General features: G+C 43.5%; 1 protein-coding gene and 1 long non-coding RNA gene across 2 annotated transcripts in view; one reads left to right on the plus strand and one right to left on the minus strand.

Moving 5' to 3' along the window:
• Nucleotides 1–4,843, minus strand: part of LOC144321550 (uncharacterized) — a 168,313-nt gene extending 163,470 nt beyond the window's left edge. The window contains exon 1 of the mRNA XM_077910923.1: nucleotides 4,089–4,843. Within this exon, the coding sequence (XP_077767049.1) occupies nucleotides 4,089–4,843 (755 nt within the window). The remainder of the gene's footprint in view (nucleotides 1–4,088) is intronic.
• A 510-nt stretch (nucleotides 4,844–5,353) lies between these two features.
• On the plus strand, nucleotides 5,354–13,175 carry LOC144322619 (uncharacterized). Its single transcript, XR_013388278.1, has 3 exons — nucleotides 5,354–6,366; nucleotides 6,830–6,955; nucleotides 12,645–13,175. It is a non-coding gene; the product is annotated as an uncharacterized LOC144322619 (long non-coding RNA).
• The last annotated feature ends 7,488 nt before the right edge of the window (nucleotides 13,176–20,663 follow it).

The following is a 20,663-nucleotide window of genomic DNA, read 5'->3' on the forward strand; positions in this document are numbered from 1 at the left end:
CTCCCCTTTATTTCTTGCTAGAGGGTTCTATGAAAAATGTAATTCCCCTTCTAGACAGGTAGTCTAGGGAGGTACCTGCGTATGTCCACAGTAAGGCATACAGAACGATGCTCACTGGAAGCTTGTTTATCATAATGAATAATAGAAAACAAATGTCCATCACCTTAAATAACATGGTGGGCAATTCATTTAATAGAGTACCACGCAGCAATTCAAAAGAATGAGGCAGATCTATGGGTGCTAATATGGGTAGACAAGATACACTGTTGCATAAAAGAAAATGGTATAAATCAACTATACATATTCTAAGTATATACATATGCACAGGCATGCGCGTGCGCGCACACACACACACACACACACACAGAGTTTAGGGACAGAAAAGGTTTAGAACAACATATAAGAAATTGATAACATTGTTTACCTCCAAGGAAGGGATGGTCAAGGGGACTTCAGACTACGTAAAATGTTTTAAAATTTTTACACCAAAAAAATCATATATTTTTTAAGAAATTTAAAATTAATTTGAAATAATACAACCCCTCAGTATATAATAATAGCACAAAGGATGGGGAAAGGAAAAACATCTTGTCAAGTTCTTGCACTATACATGAGTGGTATAATATTATTTGAAAATGACTTTTTGAAGATAACTTTTTTTAATGTGTAAACTAAAGATGAATATTTTAAATCCTGTGACATGCACAAGAAAAGAAAATGTTAAAAGAGGTTTAACAAGAGTGAAGAGAAAATAGAATCCAAAAGCAAGTTCCAAAGATGGTAAAAAGAACAAAGAACAGATGGAACAAATAATAACAGTTGGCAGGATGGTGGATTTAAATATAACCATATCAATAATAGCAATGTAAATGGTCTATACACCCCGATTAAAAGGCAGAGATTGTCAGATCGGATAAAAAAGTAAGACAGCATCATATGCTGTGTACAAGAAACTCACCTTCGAGATTAAGACGTAACTAAGTCAAAAGTTTAAAAGATGTAAAAAGATATATAATGAAAACACTAATCCAAAGAAAGCTGGGGTGCCTTCATAAATACCAAAGTGGACTTCAGGACAGGAGTATTACCACAGATAAAGAAAGGCAATAGATAATAATAAAAGGGACAATTCACCAACAAGACATAAGAATCCTAAATGCATATACATCTAACAGTGGAGCTTGAAGAATGCATGAAGCAAAAACTGGCAGGGCTCAGAGGAGACACAGACAATAAATACCATGACCACAGTTGGACACTTCAACAATCCTCCGTCGGGATTAAAAAGAAGCAGAAAGAAAATTAGGAAAGACATGGAAGACATGAAAAACGCTATAAACTAATGACCTAATATTTATAGAGAATTCTATCCAAACAGCAGAATACCTACTCTTTCCACGTGTACACGTGAAATAGTCACCAAGATACGCTGTTCATAAGACAGACCTCAATGAAGTTTAAAATACTGAAATTGTACAAAGTATGCTCTCTCATAATAATGGCATTAAATTAAAAATCAAAATAGGAAGATATTTGGAAAATTCCCCAATATTTGAAAATTGTAAACATACTTCTAAATAACTCAAAGAAAAAGTCAAGCAAGAAATTTAAAAGATAGGGATGCCTGGGTGGCTCAGCGGTTGAACATCTGCCTTTGGCTCAGCACGCGATCCTGGGATCCGGGATCAAGTCCCACAACGGGCTGCTAGCAGGAAGCCTGCTTCTCCCACTGCCTGTGTCTCTGGCAAATAAATAAAATCTCTGGGATCCCTGGGTGGCGCAGCAGTTTAGCGCCTGCCTTTGGCCCAGGGCGCGATCCTGGAGACCCGGGATCGAATCCCACGTCAGGCTCCCGGTGCATGGAGCCTGCTTCTCCCTCTGCCTGTGTCTCTGCCTCTCTCTCTCTGTGACTATCAAAAATAAATAAAAATGAAAGAAAGAAAGAAAGAAAGAAAGAAAGAAAGAAAGAAAGAAAGAAAGAAAGAAAGAAAGAATCTCTCTAAAATAAATAAATAAATAAAATCTCTCTCTCTCAAATAAATAAAATCTTCTAAAAAAATTTAAAAGATAATTTCAATTGTACATGAAGACAATGTATCAAAATGTATGGGCTACAGATAAATTGGTATTTATAGAAAAATTCATAGCATTAAACACGTATAGTGAAAGTACCCACACAACCACATTACACATTCTTAAAACCCAGCAGACTTTCTCTAAGTAGTGTGGCAGGTGCCAAGAAAATAACACAGTACAAGAAAAGGTAAAGATTTTCGCGTGTCCAAAGGAAGCAGTGTTGGGACAGGAGGCAGAGCAACATTGATCAGACTAAGCCAATTTTCCAGGAAAAGGCTGAAACCACAGAGGAGATCATGCTGAACTGAGAATGCATGGTACCAACTAATAGATCTAAGAGAATGCCGGGTATTAAGAGATGCAAGCATTTTTAACTAGGAGGAGATAACAAGAGATGACAAAATTAAAGGCCAAATGATCCAGTTTTGAGCTTCAGCTTTTGTGTTATAATAAAGGCAATAAAATCCTGAGGTTATGTTCATTTTGAAAAAAATAAGTTTATACTAAGAAGAGAAGAATGTCTCAAATTAATGATCTAATAAGTATTCACCCTAAGAAACTGGAAAAGGAAACAGAAAGAAGCGAACAGAAGGAAGGACAATAAAAATAGGAGCAAAAATCTATCAAATAAAAACAAGAAAAATACTAATAAATGAAACCAAAAGCTGTCTCTTTGCAAAAAAAAAAAGACAATTGTTAAACCTCTAGTTAGACTGATCACAAAAAGACACAAATCACCAATATCAAGAATGAAGGAACAGTACCAGATCTACTAACATTAAAAGAAAAATAAGGAAATATTATGAACTATGACTATAAGTTCATTAAGTCGGATAAAATGGAAATAAATAAATAAATAAAGCCCCCAACCTAGGTGAGAATTCAAGTGTTTATCTGCCTGAGGCACTCTAAGTAGAAAAACTATAATCAGCGAAGATGTAGAAGTGCTGAACAAAATAGGTATTAATTGCTGAAGGGAAAAAAAAAATGCAGAGAGTGACCAAAGAAGCTAAACAAATAGACATCAGCAAACAGAGGATTAGTTAAGAATAGAGATTAGTTAAGAGGCTGTTGCATAGTTTGGTGAGAGATGATGAGGGCCTGAACTACCAAGGTGGGAATAAGAATCAAGAGGAGATTAAAAATTGAGAACCAGTTAGCAGATAGGTGCTAAATATTGGTGAGTGACTAGTCCTGGGAAGGATGAAGGGGGCAGAGGAGGGAATGGCTCACCTGTTCCTGGCTTGGTTGGTAAGCAGGTGCTACCAATCCATACTGGGACTAGGAGAACAAGAGCGGTGCTGGTAGAGCTAAATTTACAGATGGTAGGTTTGGGGTGCCTGTGGGAAATCAAGGTTGGGAATGTTTAGCAAGCATCTGGATGTATAAATTTTAAGCAAAAGGGAGAAGTCAGCATTGAAATAACACACTTGACACCTAAGGAGACTATAGAAAAAGAAGAGAAATGGCTCAAGAATAGAACCCTGGACTAGAAAAATCATCTGAAGTTCAGGAAAAGTTTCATGATTTTGGAATAAGCCAGCTCAGAAGCAACTACAATTATGCACAAATATGTTAAGCAACATCTTATAATATTGAAACCTCAGAACAAACTTGAATACAAAGAAAAAACAATGGTAAGTCACTATGGAACATACTAAAAATTACATTTAGGAAGAGTATACGATAACGTAGAGATTGCTTCTGATAAAATGTTAAAATGTTTTCCGACCTTTCAAAAATATATATACTAAGCACTAAAAATACGGATAGCAAAGTCTGGCAAGAAAGAATACGTCAAAGTGTTAGTATTAAACGTTTGGGGTGGAGCCTATGAGCACTACCGTGGGGTAATCTGTATCTTGCAAATTTGCTAGATAATACTCTTGCCGAGAAAACTCTTCCGAAAAAAAGGAAAAGAAACGCAGTTCCATCCCTGATGACGACCGTCACAGCCCGAGGCCCTGACCCTCAGGGCTCCTCCACCCGAGCAAGGCGGCAACAGAACGTACCTGAGTCCTGAGGGCAGCTGCACCTGCTGCGCTGGAGGCCGCGGGGCCTGCACCTGCTTCTGCCTCTGCCCCTGGGGGGACCTCGTGCCTCCACCTGAGGGCTCTCGGCAACCAGCCGCTGGGCCTTTCCGCAGCTCCCAGCGCCGTCGGAGCACAGGCCGCGGTGTGGAGGGGGGCGTGCGGGGAGCGCGAGGTGCTGGCCTCCCCGGGCCCCCACGGCCGCTGCTCAGCCCCGAGCGCTGACCGAGGCGCGAGGCCGCTTCCCCCCCTTCCACTGCCGTGGGCCCTCGCCGGGCAGGTGTGCATAGAGCTCCAAGGCCGGGGACGGCCCGCAGCTGGGCGGCGGGGCGAGGTGCTACGGTCAGTGCTACGGGATGATGATGAAGGGGACCTGCGCGGAGCTCCCGCAGGGCTGCGGTCAGGGACAGCTGGTAAAACCCCGCAGGCAGGGTGAGGGAAGGTCCCATCCCAGCCTCGCCTGTGCGGGTGCAGCCCCAGCTCTTCCGTCCCGACCCAACATCCTGAGATGCGGCACCAGGGTAGGCTCCGACCCCTGGCCGCGGCCCCGCCCACGTGTAGGCCCCGCCCCCGAGAAGCCCCGCCCCTGGCCGCGCCCCCGCCCCGACAAAGCCCCGCCCTTGACCCAGCCCCGCCCATGTGGGCCCCCGCCCCTGACTGCGCCCCCTGGCCGCGGCCCCGCCCACACGTGTGGCCCCGCCCCCAACAAAGCCCCGCCCTGACCCAGCCCCGCCCATGTGTGGCCCCGCCCCTGACTGCGCCCCCTGGCCGCGGCCCCGCCCACACGTGTGGCCCCGCCCCCAACAAAGCCCCGCCCTGACCCAGCCCCGCCCATGTGTGGCCCCGCCCCTGACTGCGCCCCCTGGCCGCGGCCCCGCCCACACGTGTGGCCCCGCCCCCAACAAAGCCCCGCCCTGACCCAGCCCCGCCCATGTGGGCCCCCGCCCCTGACTGCGCCCCCTGGCCGCGGCCCCGCCCACACGTGTGGCCCCGCCCCCAACAAAGCCCCGCCCCGACCCAGCCCCGCCCATGTGGGCCCCCGCCCCTGACTGCACCCCTGCCCTGTGGCCCGGCCCCTGACCCGGCCCCGCCCCTGTGGCCCGGCCTCGCTCCCTGGCCGCGGCCCCGCCCACATGTGTGGCCCCGCCTCCGACAAAGCCCCGCCCACGTGTGGCCCCGCCCCTGTGGCCCGGCCCCGCCCCCGACGAAGCCCCGCCCCCAGAGGGGCTCTTGCTGGTGAAGTCTCGCTCCGTTATTGCTGACCGTTACCTGGGTGGGTGCCACACCCCAGGCCTGCGGTGAGGGAGAGAGGGGGCCCCTCAGGGAAGCTCGAAGGTGCTGGACAGTCGCCCCAAGTCACAACGCAGTGTGACCAGAGTTGGGATGGCGGCGGTGAGAGCCCCGGCGCCTCTCCGGGAGGGTCGAGGAGGGACCCCCGAAGGACCCCGCTTGGCGCAGCAGTTCGGAGGAGGAAAGGAGGCTGGGGCGCGACGGCTTTGAAGATGCGATGACGAAAAGCCCCCATCTGAAGGCGGCTTGCGGGCCACGCGGCAAAGCTGTCGGGGAGGGGCAGGGTGAAAGAGCTCGGGGAAAATGAAGGAGGCTTGACAGTTTTGAGTAGCTGGAGAGGAAGCCGACTCAGGGACCAAGACGTAAACCCAAGGGCAGGCCGTTTTGGTTTTCTCACTAATTGTGTCCCAAATGCTTGGAAAGATGACGATGATACTTAACCCAGACTCCTCTGGTTTCAACTGGATGTGGACGATGCACGGGTGATGGAGTTTTTTGCAAGCGACCCTCTTGCCCTTAACCTGTGTCCTGGGACAAAGCCACTGAATTAAGCATCTCGTCCTTTGCTCCCAAGTGAACTTTTTGGAGAAGTGTATTCCAGCTGGGGCAAAAACCATGGGTCTTGCTCATTAGGGTGTCGCCTAAGTCCCTGGGCTGGGAGGGTGACTGTTTGGCTTGGTATGTCCCTAATCCCACCTCCCTTGTTTGATGCATTTATGCCTTGGATCTCGTGAGGTCCTCTCATCCTTTGGGGCTACATTCTTCTGGCTCTTCCTTGGAGCCTGAAGCTTATGGACACACAGGGCTTCTACTAACCTGGTCTACTCCGGAACTAGGGATGCTTTGGCCTTGACTATATCTCCCTCAACTGTTTAATCCGTGAAAGAATTCCGATTCATTCCTAAACTCATCTCCATCATCATATTCCTAAAGTGGAAACTCGACTTTGAGACGATACCAACCTCCTTTGGTAAGTTCTTTCTCTCTCGGACATTCCCCCAACACCTGGGGCTAGGGCTTAGGGTAAGGAAAAGGTCTGGGGATTGGTTACCTGCCTTTGGATTGCAGAAGGAGGGCATTAGAGATCATATAAGTTTGAAAGGGAGACTGGCAGGTCTTAAAGTTTTTAAAGAACAGGAGAGTGGCCAGCAGGACCTTGCTGTGCAGAGCGGGGACCCCAGAAGAGCTAGCTTACATTTCTGCTGCAGAGTCTAAAGGTTTGGGGATTTGTAAGCTCCTACAGACTATCCAATTTCCGTGCTTCGCCTTCATATCTCCGGAAGAGTCAGAGGGCTGTGGAGTAGTGCACAACCATAAGGGATGCTTATCAGCAACAGAATTGGTAATCTGCCCTCTTTTGTTCTAGAAATGATCCCCTCTTCTTTCTCCTTCCAAATCTGGAAATCAACATTCTTTGTGACTTGTATCTCCAGGAGCTTCCGGACAGTAGAGTTGAGGAAAGCATGTCTACCTGCATCCACCTATCTGGTTACAGGATCTCCCCAGAGAAGGAACCTGATAGGAAAAAAAACTCCTGCTGGAAGCCACAGTATGAGAAGGTAGGGGAAACCAAGTCCTCAGCAGACACCTGCCACCAGAAGGTTGATAGGGGCAAGTTTTTTTGAGCAGTCTGTGCTTGAGGCTGTTGCAACAGAAGAAGCCAGACAAAAGGGCCTCTGGAACAATGTTCCGTAAGATTGAAACAGAGCCAAACTGAGTCTGGCAATGGTGGGGCAGAGACAGTCGGTGGAGGGGGTGACAGGCAAATGAATCAGTAGGATTCACAGAGTGGATGGGGTTTCGGTGAGAGATGAGAGTCTGGAGTCCTTACAGATAGGGTAGCATCAAAAAAAAAAAAAAGAGAGAGAGGGTAGCATCATGTGAAGGGGAGGATCTGGTTGGGGACGAGTATCTCGTATCTGAGTGTGTCGTTCCAGGAGAGAGAAGAAAGGGAGTCGAAGATAGTCTGTTATGATTGTAGCTCCAGAGGCAAAAAGGGATCCGGCGCCCAGTGATGAGACTGAATAAGGGGACCTGGGGGATGAGTGGAGGCAGAGAGCTCTTGCGGGGGGAAAATGAGGATGCTGGTAGTGGAGGTGGAGGAAGGACAGTGAAGGATTAGGCGAGACCAAGGCAAGGAGGACTCCCAGGCCCAGGAGACAAAGCCATCAATGGGAGTGGAGAAAGAGATGAGTGAGAATGTGGGAGAACCTCTCGTGGCAATAATAGGGTGAAAGGAGGGATAAGGGAGTGGGTCCCACTGGGAAGGGCAGGGCACAATGAGAAGAAAACAGGCTCTGTGGGAGCAGAGGCAGACACAAGCTAGGAACGTTGCAAGAGTCGACGGGACTCGCCCGGGTCCTAGAAAGAAAGGCTGAGAAATAGGTCAGAACTAAACAGGCTCAGCCAGGGCTGGTAATGGGTTTTCAAGAAGGTCTGGTAAAAGAGTGGAGGCCAGAGTTACAGAGGCTCAAGTAGCGGAGCTGCAGACACTAACAGGGCAGCACCTTTCACAGGCCCGCTGAACACAGGAGGTCCCCCTCCACCCTGATGCTCTCCCAACCCTCCCTGCGCCCTTAACTAAAACCAGGAACAGAATAGGGAACACAAGGGCAGCCCCGGTGGTGCAGCAGTTTAGTGCTGCCTGCAGCCCAGGGCTTGATCCTGGAGACCCAGGATCGAGTCCCACATCAGACTCCCTGCATGGAGCCTGCTTCTCCCTCTGCCTGTGTCTCTGCCTCTCTGTGTGTGTGTGTGTGTGTGTGTCTTTCATGAATAAATAAATAAAAAATCTTAAAAAAAAAAAAAAGAATAGGAACAAGAGAGGCTGGAGAGGGTGAGGACACCTGAGGCATGCTGCCCTGCCCGTCCCCCCACATCCGAGACTCACAACACCGGTACGCCTCTGCCCTGGCTTATCCAAAGTTCATGTAACACCACTTTGCTTTTACAAAGACCTCCTTTAGGTCCTGTTCTTGCTGGCTGAAAGAAATCCGAAGAGGATTTTCACCTTCACAACAAAAGATGAAAAGCACAAAGTGTGTTGCCGTGAGCCCTTTTTTCGAATACCAACCCATATTGCCCTCCTACCCCATGCACACACCCTGGTAAGCGCTTTGCAGGTGTTCACTCGCTTCATCTGCCCCCTAACACTCAGGTAGTTCCAGATGCCACCCCACCCCCGCCTTTTGAAAGTTTGTGTTATACAGCCTCGCTTGTATGACAGACCTACGCTATCACCTGTTTTTGCTCCCCACAAGAAATCCAAAGAGAATTTTTGCTTTTACCAAAAAAAAAAAAAAAAAAAAATAGAACAGTGAATATAGCGTTCAGCATTTGTGTTCAGGGTGCCCCCCAAGCAGCAGTGGTGGCAGCCAGAGGCGCCCCACCAAGCTTCCCCAGAACTACACTCAGCATCTCAGCATCAAGCCGCCAGAGCTCTGAGCTGAGTCTGTGAGCCTCTGTGCTTGATCTTGATTTGTTTTGTGCCTCCGTTAGCAAGATGTGCCCTACAGTATCAGAAAAGCCTAAGGAAAAAAACAAGAAAAAAGAAAAGCCTAAGGCGTTTTTTGGGTGGTCTGGAAGCACTCGAATCATTTTCTATATAAATTAATGGTAATGCTTCTTTGCTTTATGACTTTTTTTTTTTTTTTTTGGCTTATGAAGTTTTCATAGGAACACACTACTTTGGATAGTGGGGGAAACCTGTACACCTTTAATTCACCAGCCCAAGGTTTGCTTTCTCATTCTGTTCCCTATGAGTTTCTCATCCTTCAGGAACAACCCCAAGCTGCGCTGGGACCCCAAAATCACACACCCCATCCTAGGAAGCTGGGAAACAGAAAAGAAGGGAAGAGATTAATCACTTGCAGAAAAGGTCCCATGCCACCACGACTTCTTTCTGGCAAGTTCTACAAGCTGGTAAAACAAGAGACTGAGTTACATGTTGAGAAAGTGAAAATTAGTTTGGCCTGAGAAACTGAAAATCTACCATGCCATTCATCAAGCTGGGAAAACAGACACAGGACACAGATAAAGCCAGCTGCAAAGTTAGCAGAAAATTCTCTTTCTCCCCAGGAAACACTGCAGCTGTAAACTGTCCTACAGACATTCAGTAGCATGACTATTACTTTGTTACTGAGAAATCTTGCTTTCTATCGTTATAGTTTATCAGAAACTTGACTTTTGAAATAATTTCAATAAGAACAAAACATCCTGCTCTTGTCTACAGGATCTAATTCACTTTGACACAGAGCAGCAACCTAGATATCCAACCCAGGTACAGATTCAGAGTAGAGGTTTGGGTGTACAACATTCCATGTTTATCTTAATTTGTAATTTCAAAGAAAAGGAGACCTGTGTCCCATTTCACCACCCAGACCTCACATTGCCCCTTTTACACAGAGTCCTCCTTTGCTTTAACTTATCAAAATACTGTTTTGTATAAATCTCACCTAAATGCCACCCATTCTTCAAAACTGTTTCATACCTTTTCCCTTCCTTGGGAACACACCCCATGGTTCCTCTGGTGTGTGACCTCCATCATTGCAATGAGCCAATAAACCTGACTTTGTCGACTACAACTTTGCTCCTGGTGCCCTGATTAAGACATTTGGAGGTTCTCTTGATATTTGGTCAGAACTCTCCCTACTGAGCATTGGCCCCTGCGACTCACTAATAATGTGCATATCTGAGACTCCTTAAATCTCAAGACACTGGCGGTCTCCCTGTCTTGAATTGCGTGGTTTTATACTGAATTTCGATTCTGATATTGGAGAACCAAGGATATAACCAGTTTAATATTTGTCTGCTGGAATTTTTGGTTTCTCGATCAGACCTGAGTATCCCCTGGTGAAGTTTGGCTTTTAACACCATCGACTGCCTTCTATTTGTCTGCCATCTTCTGCTTGCCCAAGAGAACTTTCTCCAGTCTTCTCTGGGTGTGAGAAATTGGCTTTGGGAAAGATCTCTCCACGCATTCTGTGAGCCAGGTGGCTGCCGATTTCCCAGGCCAGCACGTAGAAGCAGCCTAACCTTAGGGCTGAGGACTTAAAACGCAAGTGATATTTTACCTCTGATCAACAGTCCAAAAATCTCTCTTGGGCTTGTCTGCTAATAAGCTTGTGCTAGCACCTGGCATAACTTCACTGAGGATAAACTAGAACTATAGTGGCCACTTGGGGAACTTTGACAGGAACAAGAATGTTCATTTGAGAAATGCCTCAGGTAAAAAGGGAACAGAAACTCTCAAGAGGAGATTGTATAACTGGTCTAAAAGAGAGCAGAGCAATCACTGTGATTAATGTAGAGTTCCCCTCTGTTTCCACTCTGTAGGGATTAATAAACACTGGCTTTTAATTGTATGGCTTGATAAAATTGTCAAGGGCTTGACTTACTGTTTAAACCTGTAATGCCTTTGTCTTCGGTGTCTAGTATATATGAAAAAGGTTTTCCTGCATCTAAAGTTTCTCCCTTCTCCTTACAGACAGAGATAACCTTTACACTGATAATTTCATATTTGTCTAAAGCTATTCAACTTTGTTGTTATCCTATCCTCTTCGGTTTTTCCCTCACTTAGGAAATTCTAAAAGATCAATTGCTCAGAAAAAAAAAATCATTGTCATTATTTTGCATACTAAGTAGTCAAAAATATGTAAGAAAAAATAAAAATGACAGTAAACTATTGTGCATTATAAAATGTAGACAAATGTATTTAAATAATAGCCTTCATTACTGTAGCAATGAGAGATCTTAGCTTCAGTCTAAGAGCTTTTAAATAAGACTTTAAGATTATTTGAATTTTGTTTCGTTAATACAAAGTTTATAAAGTATATATATTTTTGAGTATCGTGTAATTTTCTCATAAATTAATTTTGGGCAAATTGGAATGAGTTAATCATATTGATTAAAGACAACTCTGTGTTTATAGTGCTTTGGTTTATTACATAAAGTTACTGCTCTGGTTTTATTATATATTAATGCTAAGGCAATATTCTAGTTTATATGAAACTAAGAATAAAACTTCAGGATTTAAACTTTCTAAATTTTGTATATTGGTTTTATGGGACAAGAAAAGAATCATTGTTGAAGCAAACTTTTTAAGATTATAAAATACGAAATTGTGTTTAAGTGAAATCATAGGACAGATGTCTTTTAAAGGGTTGTGATCTTGTAAAATTCTTACAGTACTATGAATCATAAAGATTTAATGTTTTGGCTAAAATTGTAATTTCTAAATACTTAGGCAAAACGGTAAGACTTTAGAAAATGTTGCATTACTTGATATATAACATTTGGATACATGAGCAGTTTCTAAGCTTTTAAATATATATAAAATATATATAACAGTTTTAATTTATCCTTGTTCATATACATTACATAAGGACTGCAGATTAATAGACAATGTAAGTGCCTTTGGACAGTGTTTTTATTCTTCCTCCTGAAAGTGTAAAAGATAATCTGAAATGCGTACTCATAAAAATCTGGTCACTTCTTGCTTTCTTACCTTTTAGTTGTCCTTGTGTCTGGAGAAAACAAAAGTTGGTCACCTTGATTAAATGTAGTTGGAAATAAAAATGATTAAGACTATATATTTAGTATGAAAATTATAGAAAATATGAATGTGTATATAAGATCATGAATATGGTTTATCTGTTAAGGAATTTTTTTCAGATTTTATTTATGAGAGAGAGAGAGAGAAAACAGGCACAAGCATGGGGAGGGGCCGAGGGAGAGGGAGAAGCATGCTCCCCACTGAGCCAGAAGCCCTCCTGGGGGCTCAAGCCCAAAGGCAGATGCTTAACCAACTGAGATACCCAGGTGCCTCAAGGAATTTTTATTTTATTAAATGGTAATTCGCTGTAACATATACATTTGTTTTTATATGCTAAGATAAATCATGTATTAAGGTTAAAATTAACTTTATTATATATACATATTCTGTATGCCTACATAAACATATAAAGATACACTCATAAACTTTAATTCTATAAATGACGAAAAAACAATTTCAAGGATATATTCCACATTGATGGGTATATTCATAGCAACAGGCTTCTAAATACCTTACTGCAAAGTGTAACACGGACAGTACACAAAAAGAATAAAATTAGGGTTCCCTTTCCATAAAATGCCCCGGGGTGTTTTGGGCCTAGGTAACAGGGTTCTCTTTGGAATCACCAAAATATTCCATTAAGTCTCTGTCCTATCATTCACTTGACTAGTGACCCAAATTTTCTTTTCTTTAAGTTACAAGATGAGACAGCAAAGAAAAACTGCACCTGAACCTCAGTGAGAAGGCCCTTACCAAGTACTGTTAACAACTAACACAACAGTAAACTTGTGCCTCCCAAGTCAGAAGACATAAACCGCACCGAGTCCCTGGGAGGCTGTCCTGAGACCTCTAACAGCGACATCTGAGGATTCATTCCAAAACAGACAAGGGCAGGAAGTTGCCCCTTCCACGCAAGACCATTGGGACCACAGTGGTGACTGCCACAAGTGTCACCTTCCTTCAAGATCCACCAGATGAGACCATCAGAACCACCCACCACGGTGCCTTCATCTCTATATATTTTTGCTCCTTTGTTCTTCCCTCTCTGCAGAGTTAAGGTTTAAATTGTTGACCCTTCTTACCTATTAACCATAGTAACTCCAGGGTCTTTATCTTTCATACTGTTTTTTGTTTGTTTTAATTTTACCTTAGTCACTCCTCCATATGAGTCCAAGGCCAGGCTGCACTTTGTTTATGATGTGGCTACAACACGCAATTACACTGTCTGCTGGGTTTGTACTTACTTTTCTTTGGGTGCCATCCAACTTCCTTTGCTATCAATAGCATGGAATTAATCAAATTATTTCCTAGGAGATAAGACTCCACCAAGAAGTGAGCTGGGGGTGAAAAAATAGGATAGCAGGTCAAAGAGAATTCTAAAACCCCTGTCACCTCATGCATGGAAGGGAAGTTTGGGGTTCTAAACAAAACAATGCTCAGAAGGCTTTTGTTGAAAATTAGCTTTTCCACCCAGGTTTTCACAAAAAGAAAGACAGCAGTGATAGTAAAATGAGTGACAAGGAGGTGTTTTGAGAAAATGGGACACAGTGAAAGGAAAACAGATGGTCAGAGGCCACTGAGGGAAGATGGGCCCCAAAGAGTACTTAGGCAAAGAAGTAGCAGAGATCAACATGCTTCTGGAGAGTCCACAGAGAATATGGAAGCCAGTGTTATGGAGTCTGCAGAGGGTCTGGAACTTGGGTGTCTGCAGAATCCAGACTGCAGAGAAGGTGGAAACCAGAGGTAAAGGGGCTGAGGAGTCAGTTATAGGTCTTCCGAGGGTCAGTGAGAGGTTGAAGGCAGAGATTGAGCTAACTCCCTCAGAGGAATGGTGGCAGTTGTGTGGCTCTAAGGCGGCAGCAGCATCTTCCACAGGCTCCCCAAACAGCAGAATGTCAGCTTCCATGGCCACCACATCGCACAACTCACAGTGGGGGATCTTGATAAAATGGTTGGCACAAACTGCCTATAATGGGGAGCTTGTCCAAATGGCTGTAGAAGACGAGAGAATTAACCTAACGTCAGTGAGCTGGGATGAGGGCCTGGTAGAGCTAGAAACACACTATGTCCGCCCCCCACCCCCCCCCCCACATCCCAGACTTCACAATGTTTTCCTCATTCCTCACACCAAGGCTTGCTTTCCCATTCCCTTCCCTAGAGGCTTCCGAGCCAACATCAACCCCAGGTTGCACTGGGCCCTGCCACTGCATAATCATCCTAGGAAGAGGGACACAGGAAAGAGGGAAGAGAGAGTCCTCTCCTGTTCCCTGGAAAAACTTGTCCTGTGCTTCATCAGATTCTTCCAGTCATCCTCTCCAATCTGAGCAAGAGCTTGGATTACTTACGGTGAAGAGAAGAGCAAAGTGATATTTTAGGAGTCTGAGTGGAATGATCCTTTGTGGCACACTCTTGGCAGACTAAGACTCTGGGAGCCCCCAGATGAGTGCACAAGGTAAAGTAGTCCGTGACAGGAATAGGAAGGCCTTTCCCAGACATTATCTTGTGCGATCCTCACAACAACCCTGTGAGGTACGGAGACCAGGTGACACCTCAGAGTAGGAAACTGAAGCTTGGGGAAGTCAGATAGCTTGTCCCCAACCAGGACCTGGGATTTCTGCCTCCAGAACAAACAGTGGTTCTAGTGGACCTCACACGGCTCCCCCGTGGGCCAGATCCCCAGCAGAACAGGGAATGCTTGCTGTGAACCTCCCCTCTCAGCGCTCTGTTTTCTAACAGGGACTTGCTCTAGGAACTGCCCTCCTCAGAGATTGTGGACCTGGGTCACCTGGTTAGGTGAGATTAAGGCTAAACCTTGGGCATCCCACGGTTGACGAGACCAAACCTTGCCTTTTAGTGCTACACCTTTGTTCCTCTTTTTGACTCTGCACTGATCTTAAGAGACTAGAGTGAGTGGCTGGGGCCAAATTTTCCTTCTCTTCTCTTGAGGTTAGCTGCACACATTCATTATTCATTATTCATGGATGATCTGGTTTTCTATATTAATAGAGCCCTGGGATCCATCCCCGTACTTCACGGTAAGGCGGATAAAATATTGTCCACTTTTCCTTCTGCAAAAATTTCAAGAAGAGTTTTCTGTAGTCATGCTCAATTGATTGTTCAGTCTCTATCCTCTTCAGATAAAGGACACAAATGTCCCTGAACAGCAAGCTCAGGTGTACTCCTTCACATAAGGCTTGACCCTGATGATCGAACTTGGGCTCCGGTGTCTGATTCAAGGCTTTCAAAGGTTAGGAGCATTGTTCTTCCTATCAGCCCTAATGCAAAGGGGACCCTTGGCCCAGAGATAGACCTGAATTGGGTTCTTGACTGATGAATAGAGTCGAGGGACTTTCCTGAACTCTCTTAATAATCCAATCTGTGGCCGGTGACTCACTGTTGTCAGGGTTCTATCATGGAGCCCTCTACCACACCCAGATAGGGGGTCTGTGAGCTTCCAGTATAAACCCCAGTTCCCAGTCCTACCCCTACCCTGTACCCTCATCAATATTCTACTCTTTCCTGAGAGTTTCCCTCTCAGTTGGCTCTTGTATCAACATAACTAATCTAGGCAAGTAGAAGACAAGGTTCGTCTCTGCTGGGGGCCGGCCTTAAGATTCTTTTGCTAAATTGACATGTCTTTTTTCCCTAAATGTTAGTAAATTCTGATTCCTCTTTAAATAGTGGAGAAACAGAACAAGGAACCCCACACTCACAGAAAATATAAAATGGAACTAGTGCCCCAAGGCTCACTGAGAAGCATCTGAAAGCAGAGTTTATCTGAAGTGCACAGAAGCCTCAAAGAGCTGACACTGAGAATATACCCTCTAGACTAGACTTCCAGGTCACCCACGTGGAGTTATGGAAGTGACGGTGTTTTTGAGGTGGAAGGGGGTCCTTAAAGAGGAAGGTGAACCCACAATCCCTCCCTACAGCATCCAGACTAGTAGATCTATTCACCTCTCCCTGGGCCTTCTAAATCCTTTCATCTCTCTCTCTGGGCCTCAGTATTTTACCAATTCCATCCTTTCTTCATATCATAAATACACTTATGCCTCCTCCAACCCAGATATTAGCTGGGTTGTCCCCCTTGGTCATCTCAGCTTTGATCCTACCCATTATATAGCCTTTCAAAATCTGAAGTTCTTTCAGGAGTTTTTGCTAATTCCCGGGGATTTTCAATTCTCAGGATTTCCTGTTCTCAACTCCAAATTCCTACCCAGCATTAATCCAGACATAGGATACAGCTCCGCCTTCATGTTTACCCAAAAGAGTCCACTTTCACATAAAAGCATTAGTGAGCAATGTAGCCTTCACAAAAAGATGATGAAGAGGACTGGAGAAGACCTCATTCCTGGCAAAGAACTTTAAAATCCCCAGCTGCTGAACTAAGCTCTGGCTTATTTCCTTGCCTGAAAACAGACTTAGCCTGGGGCAGCCAGTCCTCTCCCACCCAAATGATGAGGCTTTGCCAAAACTGGCAGCTAAAAACAAGCATGAAGGATAGATGCTTAGTTAACATGGCTACTGGGATATTGTTGCTTTTCAGTCCTTTCAGTGAACAGAGAAAGTAAAAATATACAAACCTTGACCTGATATTAATATATCAAATTTAATACAGGACTTTTACTTTAATTTTTATGTGTATCCGCTTTCCCTCACAATGAGAAGTTTGGATCTTAACATTTTTAGTAGTTCTTTCCTAATATATAAAATTATATGTTTCAAGATTATAATACAGGGATCCCTGGGTGGCACAGCGGTTTGGCGCCTGCCTTTGGCCCAGGGCGCGATCCTGGAGACCCGGGATCGAATCCCACATCGGGCTCCCGGTGCATGGAGCCTGCTTCTCCCTCTGCCTGTGTCTCTGCCTCTCTCTCTCTCACTGTGTGCCTATCATAAATAAATTTAAAAAAAAAATTTAAAAAAAAAGATTATAATACAAATATTACTTCTAAAAATAAAACTATTAAGTGAAGTTTGCAATTACTCGCTGGTCTTTTTTCCTTAGAATATACCTTACCAAGAAAGTATACCAGAAGAACATATAGCAAAGTCACTAGAAAGAATTCTTTTCGCTGTGTGGTTATGTAACCAATTTGATAAAGAGTTAAGGTTATTTAAAGATTTTATTTATTTATTCATGATGGACACAGAGAGAGAGAGAGAGAGAGAGGCAGAGACACAGGCAGAGGGAGAAGCAGGCTTCATGCAGGGAGCTCGATGCGGGACTCGATCCCGGGACCCCAGGATCATGCCCTGAGCCAAAGGCAGGCGCTGAACCGCTGAGCCACCCAGGGATCCCCAAGAGTTAAAGTTATTAATTTCAATTTATTTTCAATTTTAGGGGTAGCTTTCTTTTCACTACTGATTTTAGTCTTCAGAAAAAAACAAAACACATAGTTCAAAAGTCAAAAGTAAATAATACTTAAGAGAAGTCACGTTTCCAACCTTTTCCTTTGATTCATCACTAGAAACAGAGACGATAGCCTGGCTTTTATTTCTTCCCTCAGGATGAAAGAATGTGAATAACAGGAAAGAGCAGAAACTAGAAAGACTATGGTTCAAATCCACGACTGTTTGAAGCTGAGCATCTATTAGATATTTTAAGACTTGATTTCCTCACATGAAAATGGGAATAATAATACCCATGTCCTAGAAATAATCTACAGATTAAATGAGATAACATGTGAAATGCCTGGTCCATAGTGAGTGCTCAGAATATGAGAGCTATTCACTAGAAAAAGATTAGTAGGACTTCGAAATTTTAGACCAACAGGTCACCCCATTTTGGTGTCCTTTATGTATAATATAGAAATAATAATGTATGCTAATAGTCTGGGACAGAGCTCAGAAGATCAAAACAAAAACGTATATTTGAAGAGATATAAAAGTAAATATTTTAACTACTTGAACAACAACAAAAAAGAAACAAAAACAAAAAGTAACTGAACTTGTCTCGATGGCAGTGTTGAGGTAGACGACCAAGAAAGGCCATAAGAAGAAAATTCAAACTACGTTAAGGACCGAATGTTTGTGTCACCCTCAAAATTTATGTCAAAACTCCCATATTAGGAAGCAGAGCTTTTAGGAGGTGCATAGGATTAGATGAGGTCATAAGGGTAGAGCCCTCATCCTAACCCTAACCCTTATAAGAGTCAAGAGAGCTTATTCTGATCTCTCTTTTCCCCCATGTGAGGACACAGGTAGAAAACAGCTGTCTATGAACCAGGAAGCAGGCTCTAGCCAGGCACCCAATCTGCTAGTGCCTTGATCTTGGACTTCCCAGCCTCTAACACTGTGAGAAATGTTTTTAAGTCACCCAGGCTATGGTATTTGTGTTATAGTGGCCCAAACAGGCTAAGAGTTTTTTAAATAAGAATGCAGAAGCAGAACAAACATCTGTGATACAGCCCTACATGAAAGGAATAAAATCCTTAAAAAAATGAAAAACTCGGATTGAGTCCAAAAATGAAACCACAATCTATGCTGTCTATGAACTCCATGCCTAAAGCGGAGACCCAGAAAATTAGAAAAGCCAAGAGAGCCGATAAAACAATAAAATAATAAAAGTAGCTAAGTAAAAAAATAAATTCACAAAATCACGAGTTTCCTAAATTCTACTTAGGGACTTAAAGAAGAGAAAATTTGTTTGAGGAGAGGAAGGTATACATTATTGTAGGATGGAAAGATACAGTATTATAAAGATGCCAGTTTCCCCTAAATTTATAAAGGATTACAATTATAATGAAAACACCAACATGATTTCATGGTGATTTGAGTCAAATATTATTAAAATTAATATAAAAAGAAGAAAACATAGGAACATGGTCAGAGATATCCTGAAAAATAATAGTCATGAGGGGGGCAAGTGTCCCAAAGGTATTAAAATATTTTAATAAAGTTACAGTAAATAAAACTATATGGTATTGACACAGAAATATATAGGAATGTGGGTGTGAATAGTCCATAAATTGTCCCAACCGTGTATGGAAATTTAGCATCTTGTAACAATAGCATGGCAAATCGGGGAGTAAAGATGGGATGTTCAACAGAGTTGGGGCAATTGTGTAGGTGTTTGGGAGGAAAAACTGGCTATAATTGGCTCCTTAAATAAGTATTTTTTAAAAGATTCTATTACTATTTATTTAGAGAGCATAAATGGGGGTGGGGCAGAGGGAGAGGGAGAGAGAATCTCAAGTAGAGTCCCCACTGAGGGTGGAGCCCAACAGGGCGCTGGATCTCATGACCCTGAAAACACAACAACCTGAACTGAAATCTAGAGTCAGATGCTTAACCAACTGAGCCACCCAGGAGCTTTTTATGCTTTTTTTAAACATATAAAACATAAAAAGCTCTAGAAGCTTAGGAGTGTGAAAAAGCATTTCTATGTTTTAAAAATATTTTAAAAGTGTAATAGCAGAGCATGCTTTTTATAATAAGTTCAAACAACACATAAATGTATAAATCCCAAAGTGGAAGCATTCTCATCCCTATACACCCCCACTCTGTGGAAGTTGGCGCAGTTAACAATCTGGTATGTATGGAAAGACATTTTAAAGCATAACCTGAACCCACAAAAGAACTGATTCGTGGGACAAAGTAAATAGGTTTAATATTTTTATATTAAAATAAGAGGCAAAAACAAAGTCAAAAACAAATGACCAACTGGGAAAAATCAGAACTCCAATAACAAAGAACACCCTTATTTTATGCGATGTTCTTACAAACCAATGAGAAAAAGAGGATTAATTCACAGCCGTTCACACAGAACCGTATATGGAAACTTTTCAGCTCACCCATGAAACACAAATGAACCATGAGAGCATCTCTTCCTCCCCTAAGAATAGCAAAGTAATGAAAATTGAAACTAACGCATTGTCTGTACCTGTATTAAAATAATACTGGGACCTGCATATTTTTCTTTCTTTTTTTTTTTTTTTTGGACCTGCATATTTTTCTATCATTATGCTAAACAATAAAACTAATGTAACTGTTCATTCCAGGAAATGCATTACTCCTAGAAGATGGAGTGCTAAATGACTAAAATGATTTACTCATCAGGACTAAATATTATCATTGGTCAAGGTTTGCTGCAAGATCTTCGCGTTGTTGTGCCCATTGATCCAAAGCCATTATGCCATAAATTAAACAATCCCGATCAATTCCACCCCTTGCAAGACCTAGCCAAGTTTGTTCCTCCCTTGGGTACCCTCTCTCTGCCCTGCTGGCTGCTCCCTACATTTGCTATTTCTATAAGCTTTAAAGCTCTCTTTTACTCTTATTTACTAATCACCTTTTACTAGTTAACAATTCTTTCAAAATTTGCTCAAATTACTAGTGTGGCTTAAGCTCCTAACTAGACACAAACTGGTGTGCCTACCGACTCTGCAGGTGAGGGCCAGTACTTGTTTTGTTATGCTCCCCTAACAAATTATCACCAATGTAGGAACTTAAAACCACACAAATGTATTATTACCTTATAGGTCTGCAGGCCACCAATCCAGTACAGATTTCACTAGACTAATCCAGGTATTATCCGGCTGCATTTCTTTCTGGAGATGTTAGACAAGACCCTGTTTCCTGTTCGTTGGGTAATGTTGGCAGAAATCAGCTAGCTTCTCGTGGTTGTAGTACTGAGATCCCCATTTCTTTGCTGGCTTTCAACTGAGACTCATTCCCAGCTTCCAGAGGCTACCACATTCCTTGGCTTCCTC

Source organism: Canis aureus, chromosome 10, assembly GCF_053574225.1.
Source record: "Canis aureus isolate CA01 chromosome 10, VMU_Caureus_v.1.0, whole genome shotgun sequence".
Classification (NCBI taxonomy): domain Eukaryota; kingdom Metazoa; phylum Chordata; class Mammalia; order Carnivora; family Canidae; genus Canis; species Canis aureus.